General features: G+C 44.5%; 1 protein-coding gene across 3 annotated transcripts in view; it reads right to left on the bottom strand.

Moving 5' to 3' along the window:
- The window catches only part of LOC139061262 (uncharacterized), a 69,075-nt gene that overhangs the window by 31,062 nt on the left and 18,129 nt on the right, over positions 1-19,884 (bottom strand). For all 3 annotated transcript variants that reach the window (XM_070540978.1, XM_070540977.1, XM_070540976.1), the window contains exon 4: positions 15,590-15,812. In XM_070540978.1, the coding sequence (XP_070397079.1) occupies positions 15,590-15,812 (223 nt within the window). The remainder of the gene's footprint in view (positions 1-15,589; positions 15,813-19,884) is intronic.

The raw sequence follows: 19,884 nt of genomic DNA, 5'->3' as shown, positions 1-19,884 counted from the left end.
TATGCGCAGTGTTGTACATAGAGCGGCCACACAGCTCCAACTTCCCGGCAACTGCAATTTATGATACTGTAATCTTTACCGGGAAACGCTTGCGGCGAACACTGTGCGTCAAGGCACCCTTTCTGGTTCTTTTCTTGTTTTCCCCAGACAATTGGCCGGCGCCACCACGTATACTTGAACGTCAGCGCCATATGGTAGTGCTTCAATGTGGCTTCCTCCATGTACTCTCTTCGCATAGTAGTCTTCCGCTTTTCTCCTCATCCGTTCGCCACATTCTCCTCTGCATTCCGCATTCCGCCTTATGCTTTCACTATAGCATCCACCTCCACTTTCCTCCTCGCGCTCTCTTTGCTTAAACCTCTTTCATTATCCGCTGCGATCTACGTTCACTTGGTTAGGCAAAAGGAGGACGAGGCAAGTTGAGGCTCAACGCAGGAACGTGCGCCTAAGAGCTGCACTCTAAAACATCTGTTTAGTATGTCGACGTTTCCACTGGAGCTCGGTCTAAACGTAAATAAATAGTTGGTTTTATGAAGCGCATCATATCTTCAATTAAAAATTTGGAGTATGCTTAAGCTTCGCCTTTAAGAGTGGAAAGCGATAAAATTCTACGATGCCTAACTGTTGCTCACGCTTACCGGTAACTGCAGCTCATGTAACCGTAATGTTTACCGGGAAAAGCTGGCGGCGAACGTTATGCGCTAAGTCGAACTTGGTGGTCGAAACGCGGCTTTTTGTGTGGGCCGCGATGCGGTGGTGGCGAGCGCGATCTGGATGAGTTGCAAGGAACTGGCCATGCTGCACCATGGCCTCCGAGATTTGCGCGCGCCGGCGCGCTCATATCTTGGACGCGATGGCTGGTCTACGAACATGGAATACCCTGGAAGAGCGGTTCATGCTTGAGTTTTGCAGTAACGGAATTCTGTTTTCTCGTATATTTAAATTACAATCCAACGCCATCCGGTCTGTAGATTATGCCTAAGCCGTACAATTTTTGGAAGGATTTGACTTTGAGAAATTAAATTATTTCAGTATCTTCTTTGCGCTCTACGGAGGGTCTTCGTGCTTGGACTTGCATTGTTTGGAATTATTTTTCCACCATGCAATATGTATATGTATGTATATGTATATGTATCCACAATGCGTATATGCGTTCAAAACATCCGGCCGTCATGCTCAAGGATCACCATGGCAAGTGAATGCCATAGCAGAGTAGGAATCTATTGGAGTATGTTACATATAGCCGCAGGCACGAATGCCACTGAATGACCACTACATATGATAAATAAACATTTCTTCAGGAATACGCTTCGTCAATGCATTGCTCAAATGCTAATTGAATTTCCGCCGACAGTATCGTGAGGTAAGTTCAGCCGTAATCTTATTAGCGCGAAAGCCTTAGATGGCACAAGGGTCGAAAATTTGACCGACCGGAAAATTCCATGGCGCCTAAATTCAATGACGTCAGTATTGCGCCCGAACCCACGACCTTTGGTGTTATGAGGGAGAAGTTAATTAAGGTGTGGTTAATTAAGGCTTTCGAACACGCGACCTTTGATGGGAGTCGCAATCTCAATCTTTGGGGGGAGTCGAACCCACGGCCAATGGTGTTAGTTAAGGCAGATTGAATTAAGTTTCACCAGGTAGGGTAGCTTGTAGGTGGGCGTGGCCAGTCTTCTGAGAGGTTACAGGTGTGGTCTGGAAGCTGGCCTCCACCTGAAGAAACCAGATGTCGGGATGCTGGTGGATCCACGTCGGCATCTTAACAGCGTACTGCACCGTAGGCGTAGAATGAGGAGCACCAATGTCAATCTGGGCCACCGAGCAGCAGTCGGAAGGCACGACTGCGTCCTTAGCCCGAAGAAAAATCATGGGGTTTTACATGCCAAAACCATTTTCTGATCATGAGACATGCCGTAGTGCAGCACTCCGGAAATTTCGACCACATGGAGTTCTTTAGCATGCTCGTAAATCTAAGTACACGGGTGCTTTCGCATCTCGCCCCCATCAAAATGCGGCCGCCGTGACCGGGATTCGATCCCGCGACCTCGTGCTAAGCAGCCTAACACCGTAGCCACTGAGCAACCGCGGCGGGTGTCCTTAGTCTTAGGTCACCAACATGAACTTCTTGCAATGCTAACCCCAGAAACTTCCTTTACAGTGAAGCTGTCTATGGCTACCTTCCGGAAGAACTGTGGCAGTGAACAGAAAATGCCTTGAGGCAAGGCGAACTTTCTCGCTCATGCTATGTAGCCCTCAATCTAATATAGGAATCTAAGAAAACATTATACTGAATATGACCTCTAAGACGACTCACTCATTATGCTGAGTTTTATTTACTTCCGACAATTAGTTCACAATGACGCTGTAAGCATTATCGAACTCCTATGTGCTGTCAATACATGAACATCTAGGGAGGAAGTGGGGTTACCGAAAAGGATATAACTCTTTTTTCAACAGCACTATCCCGAAGGAAATTATATGACAATTAGCCGCTAAGGCAACTGCGATCTTTCGCCTAGTTTAATTTACTTTTCCTAATTACAAAGTTCACATTGACGACGTATCTGTATCACATAACTCCTATAGGCTGTCAATACATGCGCTTTTATGGGAAGGAATCGGACAACCCAATGTTTATTCGCCAGAATAAAGCTCTAGCCCTTCGAAGTGTCATTAAGCTAATTAACTAGGAAATATGCTCAATCGCAAATTACAAACAAATGTGTTTTGTTTCGCGCACTACTTTGGATTGCGCCCTGGTCAACGCATATCGTCGCTCATGTCGAGACTCGGTTTAACGGCCATCTGCGGGTAGACGGCGCTCCGTCGCAGCTGCATCGACAACCCCTGTGTTTTTAGAGAGGCGTCGTAAAAACCCTTCGGCGGTAGCTCTGTGTATTTATGACGTAAAACGTGAAATAGTCTGCGCCTGATATTTCGTTGTATTTTGCATAAATGACATACATATTTACATGTATATTTACATACCAACAAAACTGTATACAAAAATAATTTATACCACTATACCAGCTTCGCTGGTCAGCCAACTTCACATGGTGGAATGGCTTCGCTTTTTTTTTCTCGCCCCTCTCCTACCTTTTCTTCTTTTGCCGGCACCGCGTGCTCCCTGGCCTGAATTCCTCCAGGAGATAAGGCACTCGGAGCCTTTGGTAGAAGTCGAATCCTCGACCTCTCATATTAGCTAGTGCGAAGTTAATTGAGGCATAGGTACTTAAGTTAGATTTCTTTCTTCCACTGGAACCCTTTGGTGGGAGCTGAGCCCTCCACCTTTCGTGTTAACTAGGGCGAAGTTCAATAGGGCACAGGTAATTATGGTAGAGTTAAGGCTGTCGAACCAATGACCTATCATGGGCGTCAAAGCCTCGACCTTAGAAGCAACAATTCATTTGAACGAGAATGTCGAGTAACATATTGAACATCTCGCGAACGCGTAGGCTTTCACCTTCATCCTCCTTAGCATTTACTAAAGCGACTGTCAACTTTTTTATTAGGATTTGCCTGTATCTTGTAAGCGTAGAACGTCAAGGGCGTGGATTCCCCAGTAAAATGGGTTTAAGCATGCAGAATCTAAAACATTAGGGTCTTCTGTGAACGTGGGTAGTATCACCGACAGACCTGCTGTTTGTTAAATGTAGGCTTCTATTCGCATTTGATGTTCCAATATAAGGAACCGCAACGCCTATTCCAGAATATAGTACAAGCACAAATCCTTCCTCAACTGCGACGCTTGCTTTCTGAGAAATTGATATGGGTGTCCGTTGTAACTTGGTGCTACATACGAGTAGACGACCATTTTTTTCTTTCAATTTACAGATTTCAGAAATTACGAGAAAGCATTTGATTCTGTCGAAACCTCAGCAGTCATGGAGGTATTACGGAATCAGGGTGTAGACGAGCCGTATGTAAAACTACTGAAAGATATATATAGCGGCTCCACAGCGACCGTAGTCCTCCATAAAGAAAGCAACAAAATCCCAATAAAGAAAGGCGTCAGGCAGGGAGATACGATCTCTCCAATGCTATTCACAGCGTGTTTACAGGAGGTATTCAGAGACCTGGATTGGGAAGAAATGGGGATAAAAGTTAATGGAGAATACTTTAGTAACTTGCGATTCGCTGTTGATGTTGCCTTGCTTAGTAACTCAGGGGACCAACTGCAATGCATGCTCACTGACCTCGAGAGGCAAAGCAGAAGAGTGGGTCTGAAAATTAATCTGCAGAAAACTAAAGTAATGTTTAACAGAGAACAGCAATTTACAATAGGCAGCGAGGCACTGGAAGTCGTAAGGGAATACATATACTTAGGACAGGTAGTGACTGCGGATCCGGATCATGAGACGGAAATAATCAGAAGAATAAGAATGGGCTGGGGTGCGTTTATCCGTCTCAGTATTCTCGTCGAAGTGATTGAGTACAGGTGGCGGGTGAGTAAGTTTCGGAGGGCATGGAAGGAGTGGCTCTGATTCGGACCCCAAATAAACGGGACGCCTTCTTTCATAAGTTGGCTGTGGGGTTCAGCGATTTTAGATAAATTTTTAACAAAGCGTTGGTAGTACACGCAGAGACCGAGAAATCGGCAGAGATCGCGCTTATTTGTTGGCACGACAAATGCGGCAGCGCGCTCGTTTTCTCAGGGTCTTCGCGGATGCCGGCATGGCTCACAATGTGACCGACGGACTTCAGTTCTTCGTAGCCAAAATGACATTTCTGTGGTTTTCGAGAACGTCCAGCCGTTCTAATGGCCTGAAGAACTACCTGAACAACTGCCTGCAGGCGGTGGACGTGTCGTTCAAACATGTCCAAAAAGACTACCACATCGTCTAGCTAAACGAGACAAAATTGCCATTTCAGCCCATAGAGAATGGTGTCCACCATTCTTCCAAAAGTAGCTGGAGCCGAGTACAACCCAAATGGAAGGACCTTGAACACTTAGAGGTCTTCAAGAGTAATAAAACGTCAACGTCAACTGCAATTTGCCAATAGCCACTGCATAATTTCATTAAATACCAGTATCGAGCGCTCCGTATACGATTCAATGAATCATCTATCTATTTGGGGTAGATGATAAACGTATTCCTTCGCGATCTTATACTATTTTCTATAATCGATGCAGATGTGTAAGGTACCATCTTTCTTCTTTACTAACACAACTAGCGAACCCCAGGGAAGGGTGGATGGCTGGATGACATCGTTTGTAAGCATCTGCTAATCTGACGATGTTTGCGACACTCTATAGGCATGTTGTCGGACGGGCCTTTTCGGAAGCTTCGGTAATGATGAGGTCCTGCACAAGCGACGTCTGATTAACCTTCGTTATTGAAGCGAAATGACCTTGAAAAGAAGTAAGTACATCCAAAAGGCCTTGTCGTTGGGAAGATGATAGGGTCGCGTTTACATCAAGAGTGCTCGCGAATGCCGTGGCAGAATAGTTGCACGGAGAAAAATCAGCCAATATTTTTGGACCGCGGACGTCGGTAATTTCTTCAAAGTATACAATGACAGTGCGTCGTGTAAGATGACAATATTTCTCACTGATGTTCGTGACCAGCGGGTAAGTCTGTTTCTAGGCTGAATAACGCCTCGGGCAAACGAGATTTGGCGTGTATGAAGGAAAAACAAATTTGGTTTTCAATCCCAGTGGCGACAACTTGCTAGAGAAATACAACCACCTGAATCGCATCTGGTCTTCGGCAGCGCTTATTTATTGCTGCCAACAAGGATAATTGGATCAACACTGTTGACTCACACGAATGACATGGTATTTGGCAAAACTAAAAGCGAAGTTAGCATATAATGCAACTGGTACAGTGTGCGACTTTCCTGTATCTGACCGGAAGTTAATGCCATCGAGTAACTGTGCGAGATGGAAGGCAGTGGGTTGCGGTAACTTTAGCGCCTAAGCACATAGAATGAGAATGTTGATGCGGGACGGCTACTAGTTTCTAGTGCGCTACTTAACGGACGCAGTCGTTTTTTTTATGCGAGGGTAGATGCCTCAGGGCATACAGGGGAACGGGAAGGGGGGAATTAGGATGACTAAATGAACGAAAAAAGATTTGCTGATCTAATGAAGTCCAAGAAGGATCGATAATATGGTCTATGCGTCCACGCAGTGTAATCGCTAGGATTATGCGGCGAAAGTCTCACTGCTGGGTGGTGCCGGAGTCTCGTCGGTTTCGATGCAGGGCGAACCCACAGCAGGTGGTGGATGTCGGCTTCAGCATTTCGCAACTTGCAGACTTGACACCCAGGGCGAGGATGTAGACCGTTTTTTCGTAGGCGCCGCCATATTGTGAACGCAGTGGCGCCGCCTATACGCAGCGCCATACTGGCTTGGGTGAAAGTGGTCTTTTGCATGGCAGGTATACGCTCGGCGGTAGGTTCTGGCGTTTGTTTTCGCGGTCGTACGGTCTGTTTGGTATGACGTGCGTCTTCTACGTACTAAACGGTTCTGTGAGACGTGCTGGAGTGGTTTAAGGTGTCATGGCTGGAATTTCTGCTGGCGTTGAGGTGGACGGAACACGCAGCGCGATGTGTGCTCGCATATTTGAGCCCACAATCAGCCTCGGAGATCAATTGTGTATTTCTAAATGTTCCAATCACTAATGTGACCTGCGGTTTAGGAGCCACAAAACATACGCGACGATCCTAACAGCGTGGGTACTGTTTTGCTAGGATCGGAGCTGTGCTGTATGACAAGCGTTCAAACTGTTCACTACAGGTTACATTGCGTGACTACTTGGTTGGATGGATGAGGTTTCCACCCATGAATAAAATAGTTTTGGCTAATAATAGCAGCATACCTTACAGTCTGAATTGAGCTTGTCCAGCAAAGCGACCGTTTACGAACTGCGCGAGCGTCCTAAGCAGTAGTACGTGCTGGATTACAGATATATTTGTTCTGTATAGCGCATGGTCCAAGCATACGGCATCAGCGGTTATATATTTACAAACGTCGTGCGGCGTTGGTCCGTTTTCTCTTGCTTTTTAGAGAAAGAGGATCATAACCGATTGTTGTTATAGAGACCAAAGCTAAAGAGGAGACCTCCCAAAAACACAACACACAAACCTACACAGACATACTACTCAGGACAGAAAATAAATAACCCATTCCTAAAGCTCAGGTGATAACGAGTGTTGTAAATCAATCAATCAATCATTTTATTTCCTTAAAAAAAGTAGGAGTTCAGGACTAAAAGCTCGGACAGCTTGACGAGAATCATAGAAGCCAATTGTACCAACAGAGAAACCATTCGAAAACTCACCGCCAACGTTGCTCAGACGATGCGATTGATCAAGACAATCACCAACAGGCACGAGGGTATTAAAGAGGTAAGCGTCATGAGACTAATGAAGGCATTCGTCATTAGCCAGATCACGCATGGGGCGGCATACCACAGATGCTGCACAGCAGAAACGAAGAAGCTAGATGGTGTGAATAGGATGCATATAAACAAGCGATTGGACTCATGCTAAGCACGAGCACCGCGAAACGCCTAGAACTGGGACTGCACAACACGGAGAGCAGCTTATAGAAGCACAACGTATAGCGCAGTACAAACGCCTCTCCAAGACCAGGGTGGGCAGACCTATCCTAGAAGAACTAGACATCCTCTACGACACACAATACATAGACAAACGGGTCATATCCAAGGAAGTAAGGGCCAAACTCACGGTACCCCCGCTATAGAAGAATATGCATCCTGTGCACCACGAGGGCAGGAGAAAAATCAGGGCGAAAAACAGGACAAAGAACTACGGAAGAGACAACGACACGGCGTTTGTATACGCTGCACGTTACGAACGCAAACGCAGCTTTGTCGTGGCAGTACTCAGCCACAACATACATTGCTGCACAAGCTTCACTATAAACATGACGCGTATCGAAATGGTGAAGGAAGCGGCTGTAGCTTTAGCCATACCGCAAACCAGCGCATACTCTATAATCAGCGGCTCGCAAATGGTAGTGCGGAACTTCGCGAATGGCCGGATCTCCCATGAGACGCTAAACATACTCAGAAAAGGCAATACAACAAGGGAAAGCACATGTGTCCAAATCCTACGGACACAAGCCCAGAGCCCCAACTGAACGAAACAGAACAACCCTAACGCGGTAGCACAAAGCGTAACCCGGGGACTCACTTCCCGAGCTGCGAAAAACGCAGACGCCTCGACAGGGCCCTCTGAGGTGTGGCAATGTGATTACAGAGTAATCATGTTCAACGACGTCACCAACCATTACAAGATGCAAATATGCACTTATCCATCACCCCATCTACAACTCAATGGATCGCAAGCTGTCCGGTGGTGACAACTACAAACTAAATCATACGAGTGCGATACTAATGTACGCTATTTATCCAGAAATATACACAACAGATAGACGCAAAGTGTGTGGCACCAAAACCATGCTAGAACACATGCTATGACAATGTCAAGGGCTAATACACGATAATGAGAGGGAGACCTCCACCGACAGCCTCCGCGCGATGCTAGGCCACGCTGCTCAGATGAAATCTAAAAGACCAACCGTGGGCAGTCCAGCGGGCAAAGAAAGCAGCCGGGAGTAAAGAACTCTTGGGCGTAACCCCGGCGAGTGCCCCAGCCCACTTACTCGCCGGACGTGAACAGTTTTGATTCGCAATAAATGTTTTTCACTCACTAACAGATTCTTAAACAAATAGGGCCTTCTCTACAGACACTACTGGTTTGCCGACAAACATGCTGTCTCTTAAAGGTAGGGGTGTGAGAAAATTCCATATTTCGTAAACATAATGCATTGTCTTGGTTATGGAAGTTGTATTTGATGTGAAACTTATTAGTTATTTGAACTTGTCAAATATTCGCATCTCTTTAATTATAAAGAAAAACAATGCTATGCTTACTACAGTATTAACGACGTGGAAAATGTCGCGCAACTATAAACCTTGCTTTTCGAGAAACTCCTATGGAAAGAGAGAGAGATGCAAATGAGAGAAAGGCAGGTAACTTAATCTGAGTTACAACCTCCGGTTTTCTACCCTCCACTAGGGGAAGAGAAAGGGGAAGTAAAGATGGGAAGAAGAGCGGTAGCTTCGAACGGCGTTCTAGTGGATGACAATTTTTGATCAGTATATAATGGTATGTTATATTTCAGTGAGGACTGTTACGATTGATTCTCCTGTGGAGAGTCGCGTTTCTTGCGCAGAGACACCATTTACTGAATGTGCGCATGGGGCAGATAAGTGTTGCATTACAATGTGAGTCAATAAATAAGAATGACTTGTTTCTTGGAAGCCTATTTGAGAAATATAAATCTCAGTAAATTCAACATGATCACCACGCGTGTCTGTTTTTCTAATATTGTGCAGCGCAAGAAACACAACCGCATAGGCCATTTTCTCCAACTTCTTGGCTCACTACAGCCAGATGACGATTCTCGCACGCTAAACTATTTCTTGCTTGAAGGTACGGCTGTATTTCTTCATAAGCTATAGAATTTCCACTCGCTGCATCCGAGGTTGATAGGTGGGGCGTTAGAGCCAAGTTCCAGCATAATTTCTTTCAGAAAAAGAAAAAAAGTTTATAGCAGGTCTCATAAAAATGATTTAGCTACCAGTAGAGCATATAGGGTTCATCTCAAAGAGGTAATTATGCATACTTATTAATCAGCGCAAGAACAACGGAAGCTAGTTGTTGCTGGCACTAGGAAAAGTATACCTGTGATTCCAGGTTATCAAAAAAAAAATTGAGGCCGAAAGGTACGAGCATCGGGTTGCTGCTGGGCAGCCAAGGTTTCAATCACGGACGCGTCCCTGATTTTCCATTTTCGATTGAGAGGAGATCTACTCGGCCAGAAGTCGACCAGCGAAGGACCAACCCAGGCGAAATTATCGGATGGTAGGTAAAGAAAGGTTACCGTTAAAGAATGAACTTCTTACGTTCTCCGCGCGAAAGCCACACCACACATTTTGAGCTGAAAGCGCAGCGTCATGGTTAGTATGTTACTGGCGAAGACATGAAAATTGATGGCGACTTCTGCAGCGCAACTAAATGTGACATATTCATCGAGCGACAGTAAAAGAAACAGGTCGTTTACTACTTCAAAGTGGTTCAGTTTCTATTAAAAATGTTAGAGAAAAGATCACGCACAAATTAACGGCTCCCTCCAAGTGTTCGGAATTAGGACGGTACGTTAAAGAAACGCCGCAACGAAAAGCTCACGATTGCATGTATGTAAAACTCATAGGATTCATGCGAAAACTAAAAAAGTGGAGCTATGACGACATGCTACGAAGAGCGCAGAACGTGACGGTGCCTTTACTCAAAAACGCTACTCGGTTAGGTGCGCTCGATTGTCATCTGAATGTGGCTCTGCTGTTGTGCAGCGATACCACGCATTCATAATATGAGCAACCTCTTAGAATGACACATTGACTACGTTATTAGCAATGCCATTCGTAGCCTTGGCTTCATTCGACGTACATTCCCTTCTCCTGTAGCGACTTTAATTGAACCTAAGCTCGTACAAATCTCTCGTCAAACCCGAACTTGAGCGTGGCACAGTTTCCATTTCCCACACCTTGTGATATTCTATTGCAAACGGCAAAAAATTTGGTTCAAAAGAAACTTGGTTCAACAGACTTTCTCTTTGAAGGCAGTGGTGCTGTTTACATCATCGATCATCTATGCGTGGAAAACAAAATTCTACTTGGTAAGGCTACCTCGCTTAAAAGGAAACCTAATCACCGCCTGAGCACTCCGTAAAGATGGTTAACCAGCGAGGCTGAAACGTGCGGCCCCGGTGTTTATCACTGGGTTAATTGCGATGGTTCATTGAATGACGGCTTAGTAGGCTGCGGGATAGTCAGTTGCAAATGCTGCTTGCCCTGGGATGCACACGCCTGTTTTTGTGGCTTCGCTGCGGCATTGCCACGGCGTAGACGAGCTCGTTCTCGGTTTCGCTCGCGGTGTTGCTGATCGAAAGCTGCCTGCTCCTCAGGAGTGCCTACAACGAGTGGCCTGTCCATTTAGAAGGTGGAGTAAAACTGCTGCGCGTGCGTTCGGCTGCGAAGGTGAGCAACGATATCACTACTGGCGCAGTCAATCGCGCACGTCTCTCTCTTTTTCGTGCATGCGCATGGTGTTGCGCCGGAAGAGTTTTCTGCCTACTGTCGACCGACGAATCAGCTAGCCATATCCAGCTTTTCTGTAGAGCTGCAACTTTACGAGGATGGCAATTGGTAAAATTTTTGCTTGTAAAGCACGTAATTCAAGCTTTGTACATATTGACACTGAGGAAGGTCTTTCAAAGACCTGCTAAGAATTGCTGACGTGGCTGTCTATCAGTTGTCACTCCATAAAGAGTCTTATTCGCTGGTACAGCGCAGTGTTCGGAGTCCACTTTTCCATAGCCACTGGTGCGTCTCACTTTGATTTTGTGGCTGCATCTTAGACATGGCTGAATCCTGGCCAGTTTAAAAATACCACATTACTCTTTTTTTTTTATGCAAAAGCGGTCCGCACGCAAGGTGATAGTGTTTGGACTGTCCGCTAAGGATATAAAATCTTCAGTTGTTCCATAGTATTCACGCTCTTTTTTCGCACGAAGTTTGCTTGCTTGTATAAACACTGTAACAACTGCTGTTGTCTATCGCGCTCCTAACCTAAATACTCTTAACTTGTTGCATCACATTGATACATAGCTCCTTCAATTGACCAGCTCCAATACGAAAATAGAAATATGTGGGGACTTCAATAGTAGCTCCATAAAAAATACAAACAATGAGAATTTTTTCTGAAGAGTTCCTGTAGTTTTCAGTGTTATTACAAACCCTAGCAGAGACACTTCTTCATCGTCTACGTCGACTCATCACACACTTTGCAATTTCAATACAACAATCACTTGTTCATGACACAATAATTTGTTATTTCCAGCTCATAATCTTATTTCCCCGTGAATACAGCACGTGCCTACAGATTGACACTTACCATAAAACTCATTCGACGTTTTAAAACAAGCTGATCTAGAAATTAAGAGTATAAATTTGGACCGGATTGACGCAAACCAGCAATATAGCTTACTAAGTAATAACTTGATAGAAGCCAAAGTGCAATGTGCTTTCATCCGCGAAAAGGGGTACCACAAGAACCCTATTTCTTCATGGATGAGCCGTGCTATTTGGGAACTCAAAGAAGAATGGCTATTGACATGCAAATTAATCAACAAAATAGAGGTTAACTGGTATTACGAAGGAAATTTCACTGCGCCACAAAATAAGCTGACGCGAATCACGCGTGCTCGTAAGAAGGACTACTATTTTCAAGTCACGCTAGAAATTCAATACTCTAAAATTACTTGGCAGATCAAAAATTAAATAAAAATGAAGTCGCAATCAATACAGTTTGTCTTACAATCAGGTGACACGAATACCGGCAGCCTCAATAGTGGCATTTTTTAATAATTGCATTGTAACATGGGCGAGGAAATTATGAATACATGTCGTTACGCTATACTTTACACTATTTCTGTAAAAATAATCAATTCCTTTGGTTGCGTAAAAATCACGGCAGCTGAGATCGTCGCAGTAGTCAACACGATGCCGTGCAAACACTGCTCTGGATGTGATGAGGTATCTTCAATTACAATAAAGTAATGTATAGAAAAATTTTATGTTTTCAATATGGCATCTTACACAGCTGCGTGCCTAGATCCTTGCTTGAAATGTTCATCTACACAAAAGTGGAGACCCAAGCCTCCCTGAAAATTACGGCCCAATATCTGTTCCGAGTGCTATTATTACAGCTTTTGCAGAACTCATCGCGAAGTCGCTCATGAATTTTGTTAAACGATAATTGGCGCTAATACCTAGCCAACATGAATTCAGAAGCAAAACGTAAACCACCACAGCTTTGTGATCTTTCTCAGATATTGTGAACACCTGCTTAAACTATTATATCAACGTTTCATTCACTGATAAATATTGATCGTTTATTGATCAATAAAAATTTTTGATACTGTGCATCGAGGCGTATTCCTTGTGACGCCGGAACGTTCCAGTTGCCATGGTGTTTGTCTAGAATCATTTCGGAAGCTATCTCACTAACAAACAAATAAAGGTACGGTTTCTCGATGTCGAATCAGATATTTCGGTGATCACAACTGTAGTCCCCCAAGGGTGAGTGTCGGGACTCATATTATTTTCTTTTTACGTGAAGCGCAAGCCATTGATTTTGCTAAATTTCAGCCCTGCCATGTACGCGCATGACACTGCTCTCATTTGCGAACATTCCGACAGAAGGTTTGCATATAGCTAACGAATAAATGAAGCCTATTAGGTATTGGTTTCGCCCTAATAAGCTGCAACCGAAGTTAAAGAAAGAAATACATATTTGTTGATTCATTTTTCACGCAAACTTACAGGATTCGACTCGGGTGCTTAAGGTAGAAGAAGAGCACATTTAATGTGCGAATGCTAAAACATATCTGGGTGTTACAATACATTTTCATTTAAACTGGAAAATGCATATTACGTCGCTAGGTAAACAGCTAGCACTGTTCGCCTTTGGGATATTTAAAAATCTTTACTTTTTTTATGCACCAACCTTGAGAATCGTCTGATTTCCTTTTTTCATAGATAGCTTTTGTAAGATATAGAGCCATGGGACCATGCGTATGATTCTTATTTCAAGTCGCGTGTAGTGCTGCAAAACCGAGACATTAGTTGCTGTTTTTTTTTTCGAGTATAAATTACGCACCTCCTACCAAGCAGCTCTCTGACAAATATGAAATCATACCTCTTATACTGCTAATAAACTATAACACCACAATTACGGTTTATAACTCTATAACTAACACTTGCCCACTTCACTATCTCTTATTCACGCCTTCTCGGTTTCCAACACAATGCTTTGAAGCCGCCAACATCTTGAAGCCACTTGTAAAAAATGTGTATTGCAAGAGGCGGTTATGTAGCGTTGGTTTCACTTCGTGGAAATGTGTTTCTGTTCAAGTAAAACAAATAAAATGCTATTACGTTCAGCTGAAACATCACTACATACTACATAAACCTGTAATAATTTTGAAGTGTAATTGCAATACCAGATGTCGGCTACCTGCATGAACACGAACAACAAAAAGTGTTGAAATTGCTTTGGATGCATATTTCTCTCTGGTATTATTTACCTATAGACCCGTATTTCCATGATACTAAGGATCAAGACCCGTCTCATCTATTTTCATTGTTTTGTATCCTGATGGCAAAATAAATTTAAAGAATTCAAATTCAATATACACCAGAATGCACGGCACTACTGCTGTGCCGCCAAGCGTCGCCACAATAGTTCGTACTCTAGAACTACCTGACTTAGCTCTTAAAGAAGTTCAACTGAAATATTCTTCCACATTCAAGTGTTAAAGTGCGAGCTTGTCTCTGTTATTTCATACGTTTCCTTCCACAACAAAGGGAGTCTGAAAGTTCTTTCCCGCTGCCGTACACACCAGTATGCCATCTCCTTTATACAGAAGACTGCGTCCGACTGGAACCAGCTTCCCATCTACATCGCATCCAATCCTGATGTTTCTTGATTGAGGACAACCATTGCTGCATTGTGTAAGTGCTCAACCACTCCTTTCTGTAACCCCACAAAGGCCCTGGGAGTATACTTAAGTAAATAAAAAATTCCTAAATAAATAAATGCTGAAGGGTGATATGTGGGGAAGAATGTTAATGATGTCATTGTTGCCAATAAATTCTAAACGCTGGATTACTTATGCTATTCTTGTCTTTTTTTAGCGATACTCAGTTTTAGTTTGAAGGGAAAAAGGACTCACAGGTAACATGGTTAGCACAATCTGTCTCATTGTCGGCTCATCCTGTCACCTGTCTGTCACTTTTCCCTTCATACTCAAACTGAGTTGCGCTAAAGAAAGGCAATAATATTATGCATCAACTCGCTCATTCAGCAAAACTTGTGAATTAACATATTCTTCCGCCATTTCAAGAGCCCACGGTTTCCTCGCTGAACTAAACTTTCTATGTATCTCGTAGAAATAGGGGGCAACTTATGGAAGATATGCAGGCCATTTAGAAAGTGTGGGGTTCACTTACGGCGTTGAATTTATATTGATGTCCGTGAAAAACCATGCCAGACACCAAATACAGATTTCGTGAAAAGAGCCAGGGCGTTGTGACTGATTCTCAGGCGAAGTTAATAGCGCTCGGCTTAAGGGATGCCTTTGCTAGAAATTCCCGAAGGATCTACTCGAATGCGTGATCACGTGCTTTTGTTCCTTTTGAAGCTATTAGTTCACACATTACGCCTGATCAATCAGAGATCTTGTGGTGTAGCGCTTCGTCACACCAGCTCTAGCCTGATAGAAGGCATTGGAAGTGTTGAGCGCGTTAATTTTCGAGTATGCTTCAATCGTTGAAAAAGTCTTCCTGCGAATAACGGATCAATGGCAACACCACGGCATCACACCTTCTATATCACAGCGACGAATGGGCTTGGTCCCATGTTTTTCTAGAAAAGGTGGCACACGTAATAACGAACGCGAAGAAAAAAGATATCATATACATTTTACCTGCGTATCGACCAGCTTGACGACTGATGTAAACTATCGTCGTCAGTGATGCAGGGTTCAAGTTATCTCCGAAAGGGATCTCGGTTATCCAGGCGTAGAGCCTGAACGCCTGCCTTTCAGGTTCACCAAAGAACATCCGCCCGTCGTACTGAACTTCCGCGTCCTTGATGTTAAATTGGCATGCTGCATCCACTTCACGGTCCTTATGGTCTAATCTGCAGGTCTTTAGAAAAAGAGAACTGTGTCATGCGGAGTATTATAGGTTGTCTCCTATGAAAACGTCACTTTTCATGTTAAAATTCTAAGATATCTATTCGAGTCTGTTCGTATGCCATATGTACAGAGTTGCGCATAGCGGACACGCACGTAAGAAAGAACGATGGGACACACAAGGCGCAAGCTACTTAGCACAATTTTGTTTCTGAAAGAACGTGGCCCTTTTATACACTTGCTACGACACAGCGCGCGTCCAGAAAAAAGTCATTACAAAGGTGTCCAGCCATTCAAATAAGTCACTGGCCTGTGCGGCACACCCAACACAATCACAGCATAAGCTGGAGGAGCCGCTACATAGCAGCTCCATTTTGGGGAACACGCACTAGAGTGTCTTCGCGGCACGTCGGTTTCGCGAGAAGGATGTGAACTGTTACGGCCAGCTTCGACGGAAAGCTCCGGCTTGTCTTGCTCTCGGCACAGCAGTGTGGTGACACCGATGTAACCTGTTTGCAGCTGCGCGCGTAGCTCTACGATTCGCTTCTTCAGCAGGGGTTCCTACTTTGCGAGAAAGCGCCATAACCTGCACAGAAGAGTAAACACAGGTATCGAGACTACGAGGCGCACATATCACGTCCCTTGACCCGTAGCATGGTCGCTTGCTGTTGACGATAATAATGGTGGCTTATTGGCATCCCCTTCGAACCGGGGTGGTGACGAATAGCCACCTAGCCTGCTCGTGTTAACCAGGTCCAGATACCCGCGGCATGCACCGACCAGCGACCTGTCGGGACACCTGGTAGAATATAACGGAACTGCAGTGCAAAGTTTGTAAGTATCAAAGCTATGCGGCGCGCATGTCACATCATGTGTCAAATGACGCGATACAATGCTAATCGTGATGATGCTGATGTAATGACATTCGCTTTGAAATGGGATGGTGAAAAAAAGTGACCTAGAATGCTTGATTTACCTAGGTATGCCATGTATGTCTTTCATCACACCAACATTTATACATCTGCTAATCTTGGGTTTCCTCAAGACTTCCCTATATATTTTGTAGTGCTTGCTACCTATGCAACTGCTACATGAGATACCTCCTGGTGTAATAATATGCAACTGCAATGCATAGACGTGCCCGCATAGACGCTACACGGCACGCATGTCACATCTCAGAGGAAGTGGCACGATACGATGATAGGAATGATGATAATTTATTGGCATCCTATCTTAAACGTGGCCACCAACTAAGTCACCTAGCAAGCTCGCAAATGCTGGCGTGGCTCAGGGGAAGAGTAGCTGCCTCGCACGCACCCAGCCCGGCTTCAATCCCGGCAGGAACTAGGTACGTTTTTTCTATATTGAGCACAAATGTTTAGAATGTTTAAGAGGCTTTGCAACAGCTCTACAAGAAAGCGATACAAAAAAGCTCGTCACCTGTGTACACTCCAGATCTAGTTCGCATATATGTGATATTGTGTATTCATTGCTTAGTTAAAGTACTTGGTTGCTGAAACAGCATTTTGTTAAGAACAATTGGTTGCGTGAGCGCACTGAAAATTCATTTCTTACAACTATGGTGCTGTTTTGTTAATGTTTTCTTTTAAATGGAACGAACCTTATTACTGTCAGTTCATTTGTTCACAAAAATACAATTGCTTAGTTTCCACAGATATCGTTAGGGGCACTAGAGTTTGTTTCCCTTTAGGTTCTAGAGCGAAGGCTGAACAGTTGAGAGGATGCTTCATACAATGCAGGAGCCTTCATGTGGAGATACTGAAGAGCCCTTTCAGAACGGCAGAAACTGGCCATTATATTGGTGACATACATGTGCATTGTGAAACCCATCTAGTCATTACGCCTAGTCTAAACGACGAAGCAGTTCTCTTACAGTGCCAGTTGGAGAGGCTAAACTATAGTGAAGCGTGTAGATGTGAGCTTCTGCTGCCTTAAAAAGGAAAACAGTAAGGTACAATGCGAAGCGCGATGTTTTGACCAATATCTTTATATAAGAAAGAACTGCTCCCATTGTCAGTCCACGAAGCACCTTCGCATAAAAAGGGCCTACATGCTTCCTTTAACTGCGCTTTATTTCGAACACTTAAGTGAAATATTACAATAGCAGTGTACCCCGAACAGCTTCGACATTTTGTTCGCTGCAATCGCATGGTCTAAGAAGCATATCTCGCCAGAAACATTGCGCCGAGCATCTGTGTGGGATATAGAAAAACAACCTGTCCTAACTATTCCTGAACCAACATGAATCTATAAATCATTCACCGTAGTTGAGTGTTTCGTAGTACATTGACACATGTACATGTTTATCTTTATCAGGTGACCCGGTTTCACCGCCTAACAAGTGTTATCGCACAGCACAGGACGCGCCTTGTTGCGCCCTCCAGGGTAGCGTACTCCACCTCTGCCGAGTTGTTGCGACGCCTGTTTACCGAAGTTCCACCGACGTTACTATTGGGTAGCGTCGTGTTGTCGGCGGGCTGCAGGCATCCAGTAGACCATGGTGACCAGGCAAAGACGAAAAGATTTCTAGTGCAAAACTTGCACGGCTTATTCAATGGTTGGTCATACATGAGAAGAAGAGAATGAAGTTGAAAAGTACTTCGTGGGACCCCATAAATAGGCCCCCTAAAATTCCAGGCGAAATCTTGCACAAGTCAACGTCACGTGACCCGCACTGCGTCTCGTTGTGGACGGGTGGCTGCTCCCACTTTCTCCGGTGAGCCTAGATGGGCTGGTCCCACTTTCTCTGGTGAGCCTAGACGGGCTCGCCTCCGCAGGTGGCAGTCAGCAGGTGACGTTGGTTCTCGGAAGTTCTCCTGTAGAGCTTGACAGATCGAGGAAGGGGTTCCTCTTTGAGTCACACCGTTTGTAAAAACGGTTCTCCCGCACACACATAAAGGGGCCTGTGAACAATGCGGGGCGTCCGCCCGATCGGCACTCCACTCGAGACAACCTTGACAAATTGGAATTCACCCTTCGTTTCGATGAGGCATGGTGGTCTAGCGTCCTTTTTGCAAGGAGTGCTACACGCCAACCGTCACAGCCTGCACGTATAGGAAGTTTCTGGAACGTCATCGATGGTTAAATCAAATGTCTGTCACTGAACCTTGTGTAATCTGATTCAATGCATGCGCGACGCGAATGGTGTAGAACCTTGTGGTACACACGCAGGTCCGAGCAAATACTCTGGAACATTCGACCACTAATATACAAAATCCGACGCACTTTACCCACTGATCATATTTTGACGATCGCCCACTGTGTTCGCCGGTGTCGTCGTTCTTTAAGTGTAGGCTGTTTTCGTGCGCACAGGTTCGTCCAATAAAAGTTAGTTTCGTCTTCCACAGTATTGCTACTGTGTTCTTCATACGTCACTACCACGTGACAATATTACCAGGAATAGATATCCTCCAATTACTTTGCGTATACTAAGAATAAATGAATGTCACATCTTGATTCAGTTGGGTTACTGCTTACTCTAGGAGAATGCCAGCAAACTCTGGAGTAGGAAAAAATCGAGAGGCAGACATAGACAAAGAGACTAGCCCAACAAGTCACTAGCCCAACAACTAGCCCAACAAGCCACTCTCATGAACTGCTTACTCTGACCGGCATCAAACAGCCAACATTTGTTAAGTGGTTTGCAAGATAAATAGGAGTGGCAAAATCTTCAGTTTTATCTTAGGTCCGTGCTTCCGTTCCTACCGAGCGTTTTGTTCGACAAAAGCAAATTACACCGGGTTAAAGTCAAGGTGAACGATGTAGAAGTTTTGCGTATCAAGCACATGTTACACGTTTGTCATACCGCGGCAAATATTCCTCCGGTTGCGTAGTCAGAAGTTCAACCTTATTTTAACGTTCTTGCTTTGATTTTACACCTGAACTGGGTTTAGGGTTTTAAAACCCCATATGAAAAGTTTGCAACGCGTTGGACTTAGCGACATCAGCCGGCATTGCAAACACTGCCTTAAGAAACAGATTCTTCAACCAGTTTATACAGTTCTCACAGGTAAACAAAAAATATTGGTTTGCCACCCTGACCCTGATATTGTGGATGGCCAGCG

Source organism: Dermacentor albipictus, chromosome 6, assembly GCF_038994185.2.
Source record: "Dermacentor albipictus isolate Rhodes 1998 colony chromosome 6, USDA_Dalb.pri_finalv2, whole genome shotgun sequence".
NCBI classification, from domain to species: Eukaryota; Metazoa; Arthropoda; class Arachnida; order Ixodida; family Ixodidae; genus Dermacentor; species Dermacentor albipictus.
The sequence above is the reverse complement of the archived record's forward strand: the minus strand, read 5'-3'. Positions and strand labels throughout refer to the sequence as shown.